Raw genomic sequence first — 20,384 nt, forward strand, 5'->3', positions numbered from 1 at the left:
ATTCCTGTAAATACCATCTTATTTTATTTTAAGTTGTATCTGTCATTTTCTTATCCGCCGAAAAGGAAAGGGACGGGTAATTTCATTCAGGTGCAGATTTATTTATTTAATATTTAGCTGACACATTTTTTTTTAAATGGTTGCTCGAACTGTCACCAATGTTAAAATAGCCAATGTATGTTTTATGTCAGGGGGATCACCAGGGGCCTGTTTAATAAAACTTACAATTGTAAATTACAACGTCAATTTGGTGTTCATTACGTAGCTAATATGAAACTGCAAAATATTTGTGATCACAAACTCCGCAATGTACATCAAATTGTCATTGTAATTTACAATTTTAAGTTTTATTAAACAGGCCCCAGGTCGCAAAACAACCTATTTCCGTAGAGAATCAGATAAAATTACAGTGGCCACTCGTGACCCAACGTGTCATGACGCCCATGACACCCGCTTACGTCCACCTTTTTTCCTAATGTGTGGCATAAGATCGTAAAAGAGTGCGCTCACTAGAAATAGATCGCCTGATAGATAGTTTCAAAATGATTGCACACTTTACGGTCTTTTTACGTGTGGACGTGCCCGCACGTTGTGAAGTCGATGACCGGACTCGCCAATCGTGTCAGAGTCATTTTAAAAAAGTCATTTCAAAGGTGTCAAAAGTGCCACGTCCAATGGCTTAATGTTCGGCCAACTAACGGCCTCCGTGGTCCAGTGGTTTGAGCGTTGGGCTCAAGATCCGGAGGTCCCGGTTGGGACGTATCACAAAAATCGCCTAGTTAGGTTAGGACATTACACGCTGATCACCTGATTGTCCGAAAGTAAGATGATCCGTGCTTCGGAAGGCACGTTAAGCTGTTGTGTATTACTACTTACTGATGTAAGTAAGTAGTCGTTACAAGAGCCATGTCAGGGGCCTTTGGCGTCTCTATAGTAACCCTGACACCAGGGTTGATGGGGTTGGTAATCCACCTCATATCCCACACGATAAGAAGATACGCTGATGCCACAAACTTAACCTAATTTTACTCCTGTCCAGTTGGCCCCCGATTCCACACAGCGACCATACATCTTCACAGGCATGTCGTAAAAACTGACTAACGTACTGAATTGTATAACAATATTTTTAGTTTGATTTTTTTTAAGAATGTCTTGGGCCCTGTGCCGAGGTTTTCTTGCAGCTTGTTTTCCCGACTATACAGGTTGTGAGAAGCTGCAGTAGTTTTAGGCGGATCAGACGTTCGTTATGTAAAAAATGACGATTCAAAGTGTAACTATAGAATATTTTATGACTTCATAAATGGAAAACATTTACTGAAGATTCTAATTATTTAATTAGGAATTGATAGATTCACACCACTAAATACACAGTATTTAGATGTAATCTAATCACTAGGTACTTTTATAGATAATGATTGCTTTTTTTTGTAAGTTAATAAAATAAAAGTGAGCCGTGGTAGCCCAGTTGGCAGAACGCTTGCCTCTCACTTTGAGGTCGCAGGTTCGAATCCAGCACATGCTTAAACTAATGATAGCCGAATTCACGTTTCGATCATAAATGATTATCATGTGCTCAGCGGTAAAGGAAAAAAGAAAGAGAGATCGTGAGGAAACCACATTACCTAGAAATACCTTTCGGAGGTATGTGACCTAACCTAACCTGTATTGGGGTAGTTTTCCCTTCGCGGGTTGGAAGGCCAGACAGGCAGTCGCTTCGGTAAAAAACCCGGACCTGTCAAATCTTCAGGTTAGGTAAGCGAACCCCGTGAAGACCCCGTGGGATAACGCTTGGGATATGATGACATATTGCTGGTCCCCCCACTATTATATGTGACTTGCCAGCAAGGAGTGGGTGCATTTGTTGCGTTGTAATTCATGTTCTAATTAATTAGCTATTTATGTATACTGTCAAACGTTGATAACCTTTTCTGATAAGCTTGCGCAGTAACATGTTTTCCTTAGTTGATAACGTAGTGTACTAGCCCGTAGTTCAAGAGGGATTATTACAAGATTTCTTTCTCCCTGTTTAAATCTTTCGCACGATTGTCCGGAACAGAAGCGGACCTGTCAAATCTTCAGGTTAGGTAAGCGGACCCTGTGAAAAACGGGATAATGGAAGAGGGGTGAATACGTATAGAACGGCAACTCTCCGCTCCCCACCAGCGGTTAAGCTAGGTTTACCTCACCCTATTTCGGACATAGTTTTAAGATAATTAAAACACATAATAACGGGTTCTTCATCATCAGCCCATTAACGTCCCCACTGCTGGGGCACGGGCCTTCCCTATGGATGGATAGGGAGATCGGGCCTTATACCATCACACGGGCCCAGTGCGGATTGATGGTTATTAACGACTGCTAATGCAGCCGGGACCAACGGCTTAACGTGCCTTCCGAAGCACGGAGGAGCTCGAGATGAAAACTTTTTTTTTTGTGGTCACCCATCCTATGACCGGCCTTTGCGAAAGTTGCTTTACTTCAACAATCGCAGACCAGGCGCGTTAACCGCTGAGCCACCGAGCTCCTCCTGCGCCACCGAGCTCCTCGTCTCAACGGGTTCTTACCGCATTTAAATCAGGGATATGAGACTCCCGATATTAAAAGTTAAAACAATGTATAGTTTTCAGATGATTCCAATCCTAACACACTACTTTCGCTTCTTCCACCATCATCATCACATCAAGGTCTTCATGCATGCTCGCCGGTTTTCAAAGGACGTAATATACGATCCTGACGACCCGATTACTCTAGCCATAGGCCGCCAATCAGCTCGCAACACCCAACACTTCAGGACCCCGATACCGACCCCGCCGATTTCCCTCAATCAGCGCTTATCGTTACCGACCCACTAGGGTCGATTAATTCTTTCAAATATTTGACGTTTGACGACGCCCTGAGCCGAGGTTCGCGCCCAACTGGGCACCCTCAGGCCTGTTGTCTTAAACGTTGTACCGGGTGAGAGCCTTGAGCGCTTCCCATTTATCCGGGCAAGTAGTTAATGCCATCTGCGGCAAATCTACATTAAGTCACGTCAAAAAAAAAGCTCGCCGGTTTGAGTACCTACTCTTAGCCAGAGGCCTTTTTAATGAAACTTACAATTGTAAATTCACACACTCCGCAATGTACATCAAATTGTCATTGTAATTTACAATTGTAAGTTTTATTAAACAGGCCCCTGGCCTTTCTTTAAAACATCCGGGATCTGATTCCGTATCTATCTTACACCCGTATCGTAAATCTTTTTGGTGAGTCTACTTTCATTAATTCTCTCTCCATGTTCGAGTCATCGGAGTGTCCCTTTCTCAATTGGGTCGTGTACTCGGTTTAAGATAAATTATTAAATTCTGATCTCTATCTACGCATGACGCCGCAGTGTGCTTTTTTCATACAAATTCCATAGTAATTTCGTGTTTTGGCGTTCAGTAAAAAGTAACTGAGTTGACTAGTTGGAAACTAGCGTATTGGGTCGTGTACAGTCCATGAGCAATATAATGTACCCACTTTAGGACTCTGTCGCACTAACATATTTGATATTGAGTGAGACTTACAGTTCAGTTTGTCAAAGAAGTTAATGTGACATGGTACCAAAGTGTATACATATTAATGCTCGTGACCGTACTAGGTTCAAGATAAATTATGCAATTCTAATTACTTAATAATGAAACATCTAAATCTGACGAAAAACATTTTCTTTTTTCTATTTAATTTAGTTTAACTAACTAAAAACGTAATAATAAGTGCGACGTTTTATCACGTTTTTCTATGACGTCATAGAGAAATTATGGCTTTTTTCTTACAAATTCCATCTCTCTCTTTATTTAAGAGCTGCGCTCTTGTCGGTGAAGTAATCGCCATTCCTCTCTTCTTCCCGCCAAAACCTCCATTTTCTGATACGACACGACCCTTCTCTTTTATTCAAAAAAATCCCTAGTAAAATTAAAAAAAGTAACTGATTTGACTAGTTGGAAATTAGCCTTTTCTCGTCACTACATTATATATTTTTTTTACCTTTGATGACTTTGCTCTCACATCACATCACAACACTCCCTTATTCGATAATTTCTTATTCGATCATTCATATTCAACCAACACGTATCCTATGTCTGTTTGTTTGTTACGATTTTTGATTCTCGTTTTAAAAATATATTGAATGATTTACAAAGTAGGACTTCGTTAGTCTTCGACTAATAAAACAAATAGCTTTGATGTCTTTGTCAATAACAAGAATAACATTCTCGTATAACGTATTGTTATTTGATTTTCCGAGAAATATTGATACTTGGAATTACAAGGTACAATTTAATAAACGCTTTTATATGTATGGTTTGCTATTGTTACATACATATGTACGGTCACGAGTACGAGTAATATACTTACACTTTGAAACCATGTCACATTAACTTTTTTGACAAATTAAACCGTAGTCTCATTAAATATCAAATATGATAGTGCGACAGAGTTCTAAAGTGGGTACATGATATTGCTCATGACTGTACGAGTAGGTACACGAAAATACACTTCTCATCAAAAAAATCGAAACACCTTGCAAGTTTACGTTTTGTCAGGATTATCAGAAAAATGAGTACATTTAGGAATAAATGTTAAATGTCGTTTAATAGTGAGTAATATGAGCTTATCAAATCTTAATGTTAATGTTCTAAATTTAAATGAATTTTTCATAGGTTTCGTATTTTGTTAAATGAGTCATTTTTATTCCGTATGGAGTATAAAGGAAATGGATAAAACAACACACGTAAATGAAAAAAAAAAGCTAAAAAACGTTTATTTAATAACTTGTATTCCCTCCCCGAGCTCTAATTACTGCTTCCATACGGTTCTTCATCGATCGGATGAGAGTCACGATCACATGCTGTGGTATATTGTCCCATTCCTCTTGGATTGCATCTTGCAGCTGGCTAAGTGTTTCTGGGGCAGGATCTCTTGCTCGAATTCGTCTCTTTAATTCATCCCACAGATGTTCAATGGGATTCATGTCCGGGCTTCTTGCTGGCCATTCCATAATAGAGATATCGACTTCGTTAAGATAATCTCGTACGACGCCCGCGGTGTGAGCCCTAGCATTGTCGTGCATGAATATGAAGCCGTTGCCAATAAAATGTGCATAGGGCATCACATGAGGCTCGAGACACTCTTCGACGTACCGATGACAGTTTAGTGCAGGCAGACGTGGCCCAGACACGAAAGCAAGCTCTGTCTTACCGTCGGCGCTGATTCCTCCCCAAACCGTCCACGAACCGCCACCATAGCTGACCTTTTCTTCAATGCAGCATTGTGCATAGCGTTCTCCGTCTCTTCTGTAGACCTTGTTCCTTCCGTCGTTACCATACAGCATAATTTTACACTCATCAGAAAAGAGAACTTTGCTCCACTGTAGGTATGACCAATTTAGGTGCTCACGTGCAAAGTTAAGGCGCGCTCTTCGATGGTCTGCAGTTAATTTCGGCCTATTTGCTGGCTTATGCGGTACCAGTCCACGATCCTTCAACCTTCTTCTAATTGTAGAGTCACTTACAGCCACCCTTCGTACAACACGAAGCCGCTGCTGCAGTTGAAAAGCGTTAAGGCGTCGATTTCTTAAAGAAGTTGTTACAATAAATCGATCATCTCGCTCAGAAGTGACCCGATTCCTGCCAGATCCTGAACGGCGCGTGAACAAACCAGTCTCCCGATAACGTTTATAGACTCTATGAACAGATGACAGGCTTAGATGCAGTCTTGCAGCCACAACACGCTGACTAAGGCCAGAATCCAGCAATGCCACAACTTGGGCGGCTTCTGTGGGCGAAGTATCCATACGTTTTAGAAAAAAAACCTTTTTTCAGACGTCCCAAAGTCACAGTATTGAAATAAAAAACAAAAAGTTTAAGGATAGGCGCCAATTTTTAGTTTTTAAACGCTAAATGTACTCCAACCCTAAACACACATTTGTCTCAAAACAGTGATTCATTTCGTTTATAAGATAAACAAATGAAATTCTAATTTTGAATTTAGAATTTTCGCTTATTACTGTAATGGCCAAACTGCCAGCTATACATTTATGTATTTTTTTTTCATCGTATGAATTCTTTTTTGTGTTAAATTCGGACAGAAACAATGAAAACGGAAGTGTTTCGATTTTTTTGATGAGAAGTGTATATGCTAACCTAATTTAAAAAATATATATGGGCGTAGTGGCACCCAAGAAGATATAACATTGTTCTAATCGGGAATCGTAACCGGGACTTCTTTGGTGGTACGGTATTATTCATTTATTTCACTATTGAAACTGGGGCCTTAGCCAAGTTGTAAACGATTACGAAAAAGGACAGTGACAGTCACTAAAATACCATGACATATCCCCTTATCCCAATCTCATACATTTTAATTAAAACACATTCCCCCGATTCCTGCAGACACTTCCTAATTTTATTTTAAGTTATACCCGTCATTTTCTTATCCGCCGAAAAGGAAAGGGACGGATGATTGACAGCTCTTAATTTTAGGAAGAATGAGTAAATTAATTAATAACCCCAGCGAACCAAAAAGGTATCTCGCTGGTATGCAAACCTTTTGACGTGTGCTGTCACCTTATTCTGTCGGGTTATTAGCCAATGCAAAAAATTTTGACGGTTGTTTTAGATTTCTGCTTAAAATTGACGTGTGTTACATAAATTTTATGCTTGTCGATTACCCTTCCCTTAAAATTAGATGGTGTTTACAGGAATTAGCACCTTTTTTTTTTGACGTGACTTATTATAGATTTGCCGCAGTTGGCATTAACTACTTGGCCGGACAAATGGGGAGCGCTGTAGGCTCTCACCCGGTACAACGTTTAAGACAACAGGCCTGAGGGTGCCCAGTTGGGCGCGAACCTCGGCTCAGGGCGTCGTCTGAGAGGAAAAATATTTGAAAGAATTAATCGACCGTATTGGGTCGATAGCGATAAGCGCTGAATGAGGGAAGAATTAGCACCAATACCGGGTTATTACCGCGTTAAAATCAGGGATATTAGATTCTGTTTGCCCATAGCAAATTATATTCCAATTTCATCAGTCATTCCGTTGTCATGGCGCTTGCAACAGTTTATTTATCGGGAGTCTCATATCCCTGCTTTAAACGCGGTAAGAACCCGTTATTACTCGTACTCGTATGTGTTTCAAATGTGATATTAAACCTTGACCTTTTCTATCTTATAAGTGTATATATTTACAAACATAAAAGTCAATACCGAACATTAGGAGAAGTACAACACCGTAGATTGAGAGACAGTTGTCGACTAATCGCTCCTAGATCAAATTATGTTAATTATTCTAAAAGCTTCGTGTATATAGGGCTAAAAATTTTTAATCACCTAAATAAAGACATAAAAAACCAAAATAACATTAAATGTTTTAAAACTAAACTAAGAAAGTTCCTATTACAACGACCTTTCTATAAATTGAATGAATTTTTTGGAAATCTATATGATTGATTGACTTGATCTATTGTGAATTAACTGATCTTATATAGTTTTTACGTATGTATACTTTGTTGTTTGGTTTTGTATTGTTTTAATTGTTTATTTATTGTAAAGTAATGACTAATGAAATAATACAAGCAATATGGACTGCTGTTGTTTAGGACATGTTATTATTATACTGTTTATTTTCTTATTAATTTTGTAGTTAATTTTAATCTCATATTTGTTAATCTAAAAGTGTAACAATAGTATTGTTAATTAAATCAAGTAGTTACTATTGTTATATTGCTTATTGATACTTGAAGTCTTATGTACTACTTAAACTATTTTTGCATGGTTTGTAACTGTTTATTTTGCAAAATAAATGATTTGATTTGATTTGACCTAAAATCAAATTACGTATCACAGACTCATTGAATAAACAAGCACACCAAAAAGTAGGTATTCGGCCTACATTTCTCCATAAATAGCTGTTAGCTCAGAATTTTGTTTTGACTGAAACAATAAAATTCTCGGAGACAAACAGGATAAACGGATTAGTGTCTTCACTACATTTGATCTGATCCCAGTTCGTGAAATGATGGGTCCAATGTGATCGTAGAACTATTGTACAACCGTCATAGTGAAGCAGTTCAGTATATAAGGAAAAAAAAGTTATGCTGATTCTAAAACCATTTGGTATGCGATATCGAGGCACATCACCAGCCCGGTCAGATGACATTATCAGGTACGCCGGACCCAGCAGTGGGTGGACACAGGCTGAGTAGATAGGTAGTCTGCGACTAATCGGCACGTCTGTAGATACGATTTATCCGTCAGTTTTTACGACATGCCTGTGAAGATGTATGGTCGCTGTGTGGAATCGTGGGCCAACTGGACAGGAGTAAAATTAGGTTAAGTTTGTGGCATTAACGTATCTTCTTATCGTGTGGGTTATGAGGTGGATTACCAACCTCATCAACCCTGGTGTCAGGGTTATTGTTGGGCCGTCAAAGGCCCCTGACTTGGCTCATGTAACTACTACATACTTACATCAGTAAGTAGTGACCGGGGCCAACGGCTTAACGTGCCTTCCGAAGCACGGATCGTCTTACTTTCGGACAATCAGGTGATCAGCCAGTAATGTCCTAACCAAACTACGGATCACAAAGTTATTTTTGTGATATGTCCCCTCCGAGATTCGAAACCGGGGCCTCCGGTTCGTGAGACCAACGCATCAACGTATCAACGTATGCTAATGTAACATATGAAGATTAGAACTGCAGTTTAGATTTACAAATCAGAACATACAGAAACAAGCGCAGCATAAATTTAATTACTCCGTATACTCGAGTTTTATAATGACATTGTTGCTAGGCCAGTTATCCAACTTAGCTTGACACCCGACATAGAGATAATTAACGTATAAAAGTCATAGATTTTTGTTACGCAGGGTTCAAGGTATAATGGTTGTTTGGTAAAGCTATAATGTGAATAAATATGTAAATAACTTTTTATAATTGTTATTTGTGTTCTTTTTAATGAGTCTGTGGGCGTGAACTTATAGCATTAGGAGAGCTTCGCCATTGGAGTCCTTTAAAGGGCAAGTCAAGGCGCATTTCCTTACTTCTATTTCGGCTTAACGTGCCTTCCGAAGCACGGAGGAGCTCGAGATGAAAACTTTTTTTTGTGGTCACCCATCCTATGACCGACCTTTGCGAAAGTTGCTTAACTTCAACAATCGCAGACCGAGCGCGTTTACCGCTGCGCCACCGAGCTCCTCAATGCACTCGTAAGTGTATCTATCATTGTATTTATTTTTTATACGTACAAGTATTCCCATGCTGCACTATCCCGCTATACCTATTACATAATATTAAATATCGCCTATACTTAAATGTTGCCTGGAAGAGATACTTAGCAATAAGGCCGTCTATTGTACTCATTCTATGTCTCTTTTGTTTTGTATTTTTTCTATTTGTGCCATAAAGTATTTGTTATGTTATTGACACCAGCTATCCTGAGGGAAACTTCGGACGGGACCAGTTACTATATGGTTCCATTATTCTTTCGCCCCTACACCCAGTTCAGACGATCGATTTGCATGAATCGCCAAATCGCGAATCGGTCCCTCAGGGGCAGAAGCTAAAATCACGCTCATAATGCCTATCGGTATAGGCAGAGAAACAATTTGTTATCAAAGCAACATGATCTTGGATTTTTTCCGAGATTTTGGCATTAGCATCCGAAAAATAACATGAAATGTTATCTCGGCCAAGGCGATTTATGGCAAGAGGTTCACCCCTATTACATGGAACTTAAACTTAGCTGGCCCGAAGTGGGTGTATACAGGGTGTTAGTGACATCGTAACAAAAATTTGAGGAATGATTCAGACCATGATTCTGAGTTTATATCAAGCGGAATTTTCCGTCGCAAAAGTATGGAACTGAAAATAATAAAAAAAGAAATACTAAAGTTTTCATGAATTTTCTGACAGGAAATTCTGATATCAACGCAGAATCATGGTCTGAAATCTGAATCATCCCCGTTAGTATTTGTTACGGTGTCACTAACACCCATTCGCACTATGGCTACCTGTATGTACTTGTATGGGGTGTAAATGACATCGTAACGAGTACGGAGGGGGGTGATTCAGCTCATTATTCTGAAATATCAAGAGGTATTTTCCATCGCAAGAGTATAGAGTTGAAAAGAATTAAAAAAAAAACGCAAAAAATACATTAATTTTGCGACGGAAAATTCCACTTGATATTAATTAACTCATAATCATGGTCTGAATCATCCCCCTCAGTATTCGTTACGATGTCACTAACACCCTGTATAAAGTCAACAGAAACGTAAAACATAATTTTCCGCTTGATTACTTTGACCACGCATCCGATTGTAGAGCGTTTCCATCGAGATTATTCGAGGTTCAATCAGGTCAAATCAGATTTAACGGACAACCGCAGTTGATTGGATCAGGTAATAGTTAATCTCATGGGATCACATATCAGTGGCATTTCGACCCCTGGCGATCGTTTCGTACCGCAAGCGATTCGGACCACGGTGCGAATCACTTAATGAATATGTAATGTATTTTTGTATTGTTATCTGATCTTAATTATTTTGTGTCTTTTATGAAATAAATAATTATCTTTCATTCTTGCTAAGGATATTTTTAAATAGTTAGAGAGTATCTTTTGGGATGTGTCGATTCGGACCACAGGGAAAAATAATTTAAGTTAATACTGTATTTACCTAAGCCCAATCCAAGAAAACCCAGCTCCTTTGGCCCCATTTGTTGGTGGAAGCCAAGGCCAGGTGGGCGCGGGAGAACGGAGAGAGGTCGTTGCCCTGCAGTGGTATGATGTACGCTAGAAATAATAATATAATAATAGGTAATAATAACTATAGTCTCTATCCGAACCACTGCGGTTCCAATCAACCCATGGTGGGTGGTGTCCCATTACAAAAGAGGTCTTAGTCGATTCGCAGCGGGGTACGAACTCCTTTCTTCTTGCGGTTCAAACTGCTTGCGGGACGAAGCGATTACGGTCCGAACTTCTTGCGATTCGAACTGCTTGCGGGACGAAGCGATTACGGTCCGAACTTCTTGCGGTTCGAACTGCTTGCGGGACGAACCGATTACGGGACGAACTTCTTGCGGTTCGAACTGCTTGCGGGTCGTATCGATTACGGTCCGAACTTCTTACGTTTCCTTAGTCGTAATATAATAAAGATAATGACAAGGATAGAGGATCGAATTAAGGTCACGGCGCAATACGTTCAGTGCATTATTTAGTAGGGTATTTAGGAAGAAAGGTCACTAGGTTTGGTTGGGTTGGTTAGATTTTAATGAAGGGGGAAGAAACGAAAGGGTTGTGTCAGGATCGTAGTAATTGGAATTCTGTGGTCTTATTTATTTATTTATTTAATATTTGGTAGACCAAGAGCTCCTAAAAACTATAGAAAAGAAATCATACTTACTAACTAACCCAGTAACAGGTTTCCACGTATATAAGTCTCATCATCATCAGCCCATTATCGTCCCCACTGCTGGGGCACGGGCCTTCCCTATGGATGGATAGGGAGATCGGGCCTTAAACCATCACGCGTGCCCAGTGCGGATTGATAGTTATTAACGACTGCTAATGCAGCCGGGACCAACGACTTAACGTGCCTTCCGAAGCACGGAGGAGCGCGAAATGAAAACTTTTTTTTTGTGGTCACCCATCCTATGACCGGCCTTTGCGAAAGTTGCTTAACTTCAACAATCGCAGACCGAGCGCGTTTACCGCTGCGCCATCGAGCTCCTCATATAAAGTAAATATTATAATACCACTTTGTGAATAAATAAATAAAAAAAATAAAAAAAAATATAAGTCTCATGACAACAATACGACGTAATGAGGGACTTTCCAGGCTACGTTCTCCAAAAATAACATAGATGGCGCTGTCCACATTTAACGTGATGTACCCGAGTAATTATTGTATATTGAGGAGCTCGGTGGCGCAGCGGTAAACGCGCTCGGTCTGCGATTGTTGAAGTTAAGCAACTTTCGCAAAGGCCGGTCATAGGATGGGTGACCACAAAAAAAAAATTTTTAGCTCGAGCTCCTCCGTGCTTGTTAAGCCGTTGGTCCCGGCTGCATTAGCAGTCGTTAATAACCATCAATCCGCACTGGGCCCGCGTGATGGTTTAAGGCCCGATCTTCATCCATAGGGAAGGCCCGTGCCCCAGCAGTGGGGACGTTAATGGGCTGATGATGATGATGATGATGATTCAAGCAAAATAAACCGAGGATGACCATTCCGACGATGGGAGGCCGAAATCGTCAGTGGTCGGCAGAACCTGGACTAGAACGGCTAAATGCAAAGAGGAGTGGAATAGATTGGGGGAAGCCTTGCCAATGGGCACACAGATACTTAAACGTTATCGCCGAATAATGGAATTTGTATAAAAATAAAAATATTGTATCTAAATGACAATGGGCACTTTTGTATGAAACTTGGTCCAAGAACCTCCACTGATGAGACTTATATGTAATGAAAGCCTATGCTTTCCCTATGATTCTGGCAAAGTTCTATCAGATTCTGTCCCGGGGTTCTTTTTTTACGGCCATGTTTGTCCTGGCTAAAAATGTGATAAAATACAGCGGGAGCTAAAATCGACTCAAGATTTGTTGCTGGATAACTAAGTCTACATAAATAATTATGTATCATATTGTATATCATTTTAAAGAGGATCTTTTCCAGAATCCGAAACATAAAAAAAAACAAAAAAAAATCTTTTTGTAAGCGAATTATAGTCAATTTATATCTGCAGCGCCATTGTTTCTCGGTAGCTAAGTTCAAGTTTTATGCCTTTTACCCCTTCCAAAAGTATCTTACCGATTTTTTTATATTGCTTCCGGAATTTGATCTGAGTGATAATAACAAGAAAAATAAATAGACACCTCTCCGATAGAGACCGCCTAAGCTATTGCCTATTGCAAGAAATCGTCATCATTAGCAAGTCATTACGGTATTGCATATAAGCTTATCAGCAACTTGGAACTTGGTCCAAGAACCTCCACTGGTGAGACTTGCATGTAATGATAGCTTATACTTGTCCTATGATTCTGGCAAAGTTCTATCAAAGTCTGTCCTAGGGTTTTTTTACGGCCATGTTTGTCCTGAGTGTACAGTAGTGGACTGCAAAATCACCTCAGGATTTGTTGTCGAAAAACTATTTAACTAAGTCTATATACATAATTATATATCATAATGTATATCAATTTTAAAGGGTAAGGTTATTAGAATCAGAAACACAAATAAAAAAAATGCATTAAGTATGTAAACGACTTTTAGCCAACTCACGTCCGTAGCACCATTTTTCTCAGCAGCTACGTACGAGTTTCGCGCCTTCCAACCTTTCCAAAGAAGCCCAATCATTTTTTCCTTCTTCTGATATTGCATTCTTAACCTGACAAGTGACAACAAAGAAAAAAAAATAAAAAAAATAAGAAGTAATAAAATAGATACCATTCCGATAGAGGCCGCGTAAGCTATGGACCTATTGCAAGATAACGTACTCAAAGGCTAGTCATTATAATCCAACAGACGTAACATGATTAGAATGCGGCGGGACGGAAATGTAGTACATCGCCTTATGCGAAAGAGACGAAATATGTGTCTCTTTAACACTGACAGTATACAGCTTAGTACGAGAGAAACAAGAAATAAATCATTTTAATCAAGATTCAATACAATGACTCTATTGTATACAAAAGAAACACATTTATTAAACAAGTTCAGGCAATAACTGGTGCAAAAGGCGGCTTTATTGCCAAGGTAGCAATTACTACCAGGCAACCTTACGTTTACGATACGTTTGTTGTACCATTCGGCATTGTTTATAATACAAGATATAAGCCTGCATTAATAAAACAAGATTGTGGTGAAAGAAAACATACTACATTTGCGTCCTCCCGCATTCTAAACATGTTACGTCTGTTGGATTATAATGACTAGCCTTTGAGTACGTTATCTTGCAATAGGTCCATAGCTTACGCGGCCTCTATCGGAATGGTATCTATTTTATTACTTCTTATTTTTTTTATTTTTTTTTCTTTGTTGTCACTTGTCAGGTTAAGAATGCAATATCAGAAGAAGGAAAAAATGATTGGGCTTCTTTGGAAAGGTTGGAAGGCGCGAAACTCGTACGTAGCTGCTGAGAAAAATGGTGCTACGGACGTGAGTTGGCTAAAAGTCGTTTACATACTTAATGCATTTTTTTTATTTGTGTTTCTGATTCTAATAACCTTACCCTTTAAAATTGATATACATTATGATATATAATTATGTATATAGACTTAGTTAAACAGTTTTTCAACAACAAATCCTGAGGTGATTTTGCAGTCCACTACTGTACACTCAGGACAAACATGGCCGTAAAAAAACCCTAGGACAGAGTTTGATAGAACTTTGCCAGAATCATAGGACAAGTATAAGCTATCATTACATGCAAGTCTCACCAGTGGAGGTTCTTGGACCAAGTTCCAAGTTGCTGATAAGCTTATATGCAATACCGCAATGACTTGCTAATTAATGATGACGATTTCTTGCAATAGGCAATAGCTTAGGCGGTCTCTATCGGAGAGGTGTCTATTTATTTTTCTTGTTATTATCACTCAGATCAAATTCCGGAAGCAATATAAAAAAAATCGGTAAGATTCTTTTGGAAGGGGTAAAAGGCATGAAACTTGAACTTAGCTACCGAGAAACAATGGCGCTGCAGATATAAATTGACTATAATTCGCTTACAAAAAGATTTTTTTTGTTTTTTTTTTATGTTTCGGATTCTGGAAAAGATCCTCTTTAAAATGATATACAATATGATACATAATTATTTATGTAGACTTAGTTATCCAGCAACAAATCTTGAGTCGATTTTAGCTCCCGCTGTATTTTATCACATTTTTAGCCAGGACAAACATGGCCGTAAAAAAAGAACCCCGGGACAGAATCTGATAGAACTTTGCCAGATTCATAGAGAAAGCATAAGCTTTCATTACATATAAGTCTCATCAGTGGAGGTTCTTGGACCAGATTCGCCCATTCTCCTTTATGGCTAATAAAATAAGATTCAAACATATAATGTAATGGCAAAAGCATGTTATTATATAAAAAAAATTGCTGCTTGATATTTGGATCCGATTATGATGTATAGTAAGAATTACGTGCTACCTATATTGCTTCTCTTTATTTTGATTAGAATAATAATGGATAGAAGTTGTAATTGTACCTTGGTGTAATAAAAAGGGTAATCATTTATACCCAAATATAAAGATGTTTGTTATCCATGAAATTAGAAGGTTAAACGAAGAATTTTTTTTACAGCGCCATCTACTTTTTTTTGGGGAACGTAGTAAGCTCCTGGTAAGCTCCTCACTCACGCATTCTCCGAACGTGGCTATCATAGATCTAGTAGAGTTCCTCAACATAACAAAACAAGTACTTTACGCGTACACAGGAAACAAAGACACAAAAACAAAAGAGAAATAAAGAGACAATAGGCGGCCTTATTGCCATAAAACAATCTCTTCCAAGCAACTTTATTATCCTACTTTCTTTAGTGTAATCACATAATCAGGTCACGAGTACTAATATGTACGTGTATCTTTGAAACCATGTCACATTAACTTTTTTGACAAATTAAACCGTAAGTCTCATTAAATGTCAAATATGATAGTGCGACAGGGTTCTAAAATACATGTTGTAGTGTAACACTATCGTGCCCGTGCGCATAGTGACGGATTCGACAGCCTTGTATCAATTTACATATTAATAGCCCACTGTGACTTTGGACTTGGCCGATTATCATATTTGCGCGCATTTTTGGTGAACATTGTACCTATTATAGTTGACTAGTTCTCCATCGCGGTCCGTGTAGACACGTTGATTTACTCGTACATCCCCTTTTCATCCCCTCAAGGGGTGACTTCTTCTCTTTACAGCGCCATCTATATTATTTTTGAGGTACGTTGCCTGGAAAGCCCCTCATCAGTATCGCGTGCTGAGCTAGATTTACCCGACGTGATGAGCTATGAGATACTGGTGCTAATTCCTGTAAATACCATCTAATTTTATTTTAAGTTATATCTGTCATTTTCTTATCCGCCGAAAAGGAAAAGGACGGGTAATCGACAAGCATAAAATTTATGGAACACACGTCAATTTTAAGCACAAATCTAAACCAACCGTCTAAAAATTTTACATCCGTCAATAACCCGACACAGTTAAGTAGACAGCACGTCAAACGGATTGCATACCAGCGACGTACCTTTTGATTCGCCCGGGTTATTCATTCATTTACTCATTCTTCCTAAAATTAAGAGCTGTGAATCATCCGTCCCTTTCCTTTTCGACGGATATGAAAATGACGGATATAACTTAAAATAAAATTAGGCGGTGTCTGCAGGAATCGGGGCCAATGACTTAGTCATTCCAAATTGTTATCTTAACTAGACTTTGATATACAACGAATAACTGTTATTAACTGTAAGTAATTGATTTATAATGTATATGTCGCAGTCGGATTGTATAATCCGTTGTATTACATTACGGCTAGCTGTTTTCAAAAACAGAGCAGTTTTGTAATGCGGCGGTTCAACGATTAGCCGTTTTGTCATTGCGATACGTTCTCCAATAAAGCGGTCCACGTTTAGCCGCATTGTACTACTACTTAAATTGTAGGGTGACCATAAATATGTTGTCTAATAGCACCTGAAAAATGTTCTTAAATTCACAATTTACCAACATATTTAACACATTTCCTTTATTTAATTCACTTGTAACTTCGCTATTTAATAACACACTTTCTGCATCCAATGCCATTGTTGTTGTCATGACAGGCAGCGCCATGAGTGTTAAGAATCGGAACTAAAAACTGTCAAAAAGGCGGCTAATCCCTCACTTTATTACATTACGGCTAGCCGTGTTGAATGACGTATGGCGACGAATACGTTTCGGCGGTTTTTTACTTAGCTGCATTCAATACAGCTAATCGTTGAACCGCCGCATTACAAAACGGCATTGTTTTTGAAAACAGCTAGCCGTAATGTAATACAGCGGATTATACAATCCGACTGTGACATATATAAATACTACTTAAATATTACTTATTCAAAACTCAACCAATTTGTAAGTAAAACCTCATACATACATACGTAAACTCACGCCTATTCCCCACCGGGGTAAGTAGAGACTATGGAACATTTGCTTCGATCCTGACACACTTCTCTCGCTTCTTCCATATTCATCAATCGTTTTATACACGCACGCCGGTTCAGAGTAGATCGTACTAAACCTTTTCTAATGACATCTCCAATTTGGTCAATGTACGTCCTTCTAAGGCTTCCTCTGCCAGCCTTACCATCAACCTTCGCTTTACATACCGCTTTCGTAATCCGCAATCATAACATTCCCTTCTCAATCTTAGTCACTATATCGTCTTTTACACCGCATCTCTCTCTTATCACACTGTTTCTCTCTATCACTGAACACCGCAGATGCTAAGCAAAGACCTCATTTCTATGAGATAGTGTTTTTTTTTTAGTGAAAAACGAGCAACAAGTACCTGTATTCGTCGAAACAATGTCTTCGCAGTGTCTTCGTTTACAAATCCATTTAGCGTAGCATTGTAAAGAACCGGATGTTTACATTAGGCGCTATTAATTAGTTTGGAAAACCAAGATGGCGTGATAGGGAGAGCTTTGTTGAATTCATTTACTTAATACTAAGTTTAAACATCGGCTGAAGTTAGCTGGGGTTTGTTGTGTAAGGGAAAATCAGAACATACTGTTTGTGTGTGTTTGAATGTTTGTGTGAATGTATTACAAAAAAAAATGTTAATTTCATGTTTCTAATGCGACAAAGTGGGAAATTATTTAATCTACAATAAGTCCATAGTTGGCTCGACCATTATAGACGGCGATACGGCTCACCACCTATCAGAAAGCTCGGTGAGGTGACTAGTTCAATGCGCGATAGATGTACTTCTGACTTCTAACTACGATACATATTTAAAACGAATATTGTTATTTACCAGTAAGTATAACAGATTTCATATTATACAGGGTGTTAGTGACATCGTAACGAAAACTTTGAGGGATGATTCAGGCCACGATTCTGAGTTGATATCAAGTGGAATTTTCAAAAATTTTCAAAATGGAAAATAATTTAAAGAAACATAAAAAAAACTAATAAATTTTCCGACAGGAAATTCCACTTAATATCAACTCGGAATCATGGTCTGAATCATCCCCATCAGTATTCGTTACGGTGTCACTAACACCCATACCTACTTGTATGGCTACCTGTGTGTACTGGTAAGGCGTGTAAGTGACATCGTAACGAATACTGAGGGGGCTGATTTAGCTCATTATACTGAGTTAATAGCAAGTGGAATTTTCAATCGCAAAAGTATAGAATTGAAAATAATTAAAAAGACTAAAAAAAAATCATGAATTTTGCGACGGAAAATTCCACTTAATATTAACTCAGAATCATGGTCTGAATCATCCCTCTCAGTATTCGTAACGATGTGACTAACACCCTATATAGGTATTTTTTCAATTTAAAACAAATCCACCCTCTCGGCTATCTCATTCCCTGTGCTAAAGGTCCGAACGAATGGGTCTTTTGCCAGAAGGCGAGCCGTCGGTACCGCCAACGGTGTGGTACGCATTACTGTAAGCGTAGTAATATTCCCACATTATGTTCTAATCCTTTTAGTACTTTCATTATGTACCTACTGTGATATAATCTTCTTCTATCGTGTGGATTGTGAGGTGAATTACCGACCCCATCAACCCTGGTGTCAGGGCTATTACTGAGCCGCCATAGGCCCCTGACATGTTTTACTTACATCAGTATTAACCGGGACCAACGGCTTCACGTGTCTTCCGAAGCACGGATCTTTTTACTTTTTAGACAATCAGGTGATCAACCTGTAATGTCGTAACCAAACTAGGGATTACAAAGTGATTTTTGTGATTCGTCCCCACCGGGATTCGAACCCGGGACCCTGATACAATAATTAAAGTCTCTAATTATAGTGGTAGCTCGATGTAATAAAAATGTAGGTACTTCACTGTAGATAGTGCTGTACTTGATAAGAGTCTGCTCCTACAATTACATGAGATTTGCAAACATGGCGGATTGTGTGATAACGGTAATATTATGGTGTGGTTAGATGTAATCTAATCACTAGGCACTTTTATAGATAGTGCTTTTTTGTTGTAAGTTAATAAAATAAAAGTGAGCCTAGTGGTAGCCCAGTTGGTGGCTTGCCTCTCACTTTGAGGTCGCTGGTTCGAATCCATGTTTGGATGGAAGAATTCATGTTTGGATCATAAATGATTATCATGTGCTCAGCGGTGAAGAAAAACATCGTGAGGAAACCCACATTTGAGGTATGTGACTTGTATTGGGCTGGTTTTCCATTCGCGGGTTGGAAGGTCAGACAGGCAGTCGCTTCTGTAAAAACCGGGTCTGTCAAATCTTCAGGTTAGGTAAGCGGACCCTGTGAGAAACGGGATAATGCTTTTTTAATGGAGGTTAATAAAATAAAACTAAATCGGGACCAGGCCAATACCTACTTCATACATACGTTCCACTGCTGAGCACAGACCCCTCAACTAACCGGAGGAGGTATGGAGCATACTCCACCACGTTGCTCCACAGCGTGTTGATGGAGGCATTTGGTCTAGTAGCTCGGGTACAACGGCTTAAGCGAAGCATGCCCTCTGAAGCACGGGATCATCTTACTTTTTTGGACAACCACGTGATTAATTAAAGCACATAATAACGGGTTCTTACCGCGTTTAAATGGGGATATGAGACTCCCCATATTTCGAACCCGTTATTATGTGCTTTAATTATGATAATAACCGCGTAAACTTAAAACAATGTATAACCACGTGATTCCTGCAAAGTCCAGGCCAAACTAAAGACAGTCTCACAAAGTCTCTCTCTCTCCCTCTCTGTCCTTGGCATTTATTATTCCCATCCGATGATGGTGTCCGCCGTCTTCGTATTTCTCTTCCACATCGCTCTATGGGACGTGTCGTTCTCGAAGACATTACACAGGCAACAACAATCACAGGTCCTGTTTGACCACATCCGCCCATCTTCTTTATGGTCGTCCTCTTGGACAAAGATACTTTCACAAAGTGGCTAAATAAACTTTATTTTTTAATTATCTTGTCCAACAGTGGGCACGACCACCACCCACCTGACGGTGGTCCGCATCAACAGCGACCCGGCGCCCGTCAAGGATCACCAAGTACCTGTATTCCTGTACAGCAGAAACTCCTTCGTCGCCGACCAATGGGACCTCACGACTAACCAGGTTTGTTCCCTTCATTATAATTTATAACCCCATTGGAGGGCCGTGGT

General features: G+C 39.2%; 1 protein-coding gene across 1 annotated transcript in view; it reads left to right on the top strand.

Annotated features, from left to right (window-relative positions):
• Positions 1–20,384, top strand: part of LOC126372164 (GATOR complex protein NPRL2-like) — a 99,485-nt gene that overhangs the window by 3,615 nt on the left and 75,486 nt on the right. Inside the window, exon 4 of the mRNA XM_050017805.1 lies at positions 20,201–20,337. Within this exon, the coding sequence (XP_049873762.1) occupies positions 20,201–20,337 (137 nt within the window). The remainder of the gene's footprint in view (positions 1–20,200; positions 20,338–20,384) is intronic.

The sequence above is a fragment of the Pectinophora gossypiella genome, chromosome 13 (assembly GCF_024362695.1).
Source record: "Pectinophora gossypiella chromosome 13, ilPecGoss1.1, whole genome shotgun sequence".
In the NCBI taxonomy this organism is placed as follows: Eukaryota; Metazoa; Arthropoda; class Insecta; order Lepidoptera; family Gelechiidae; genus Pectinophora; species Pectinophora gossypiella.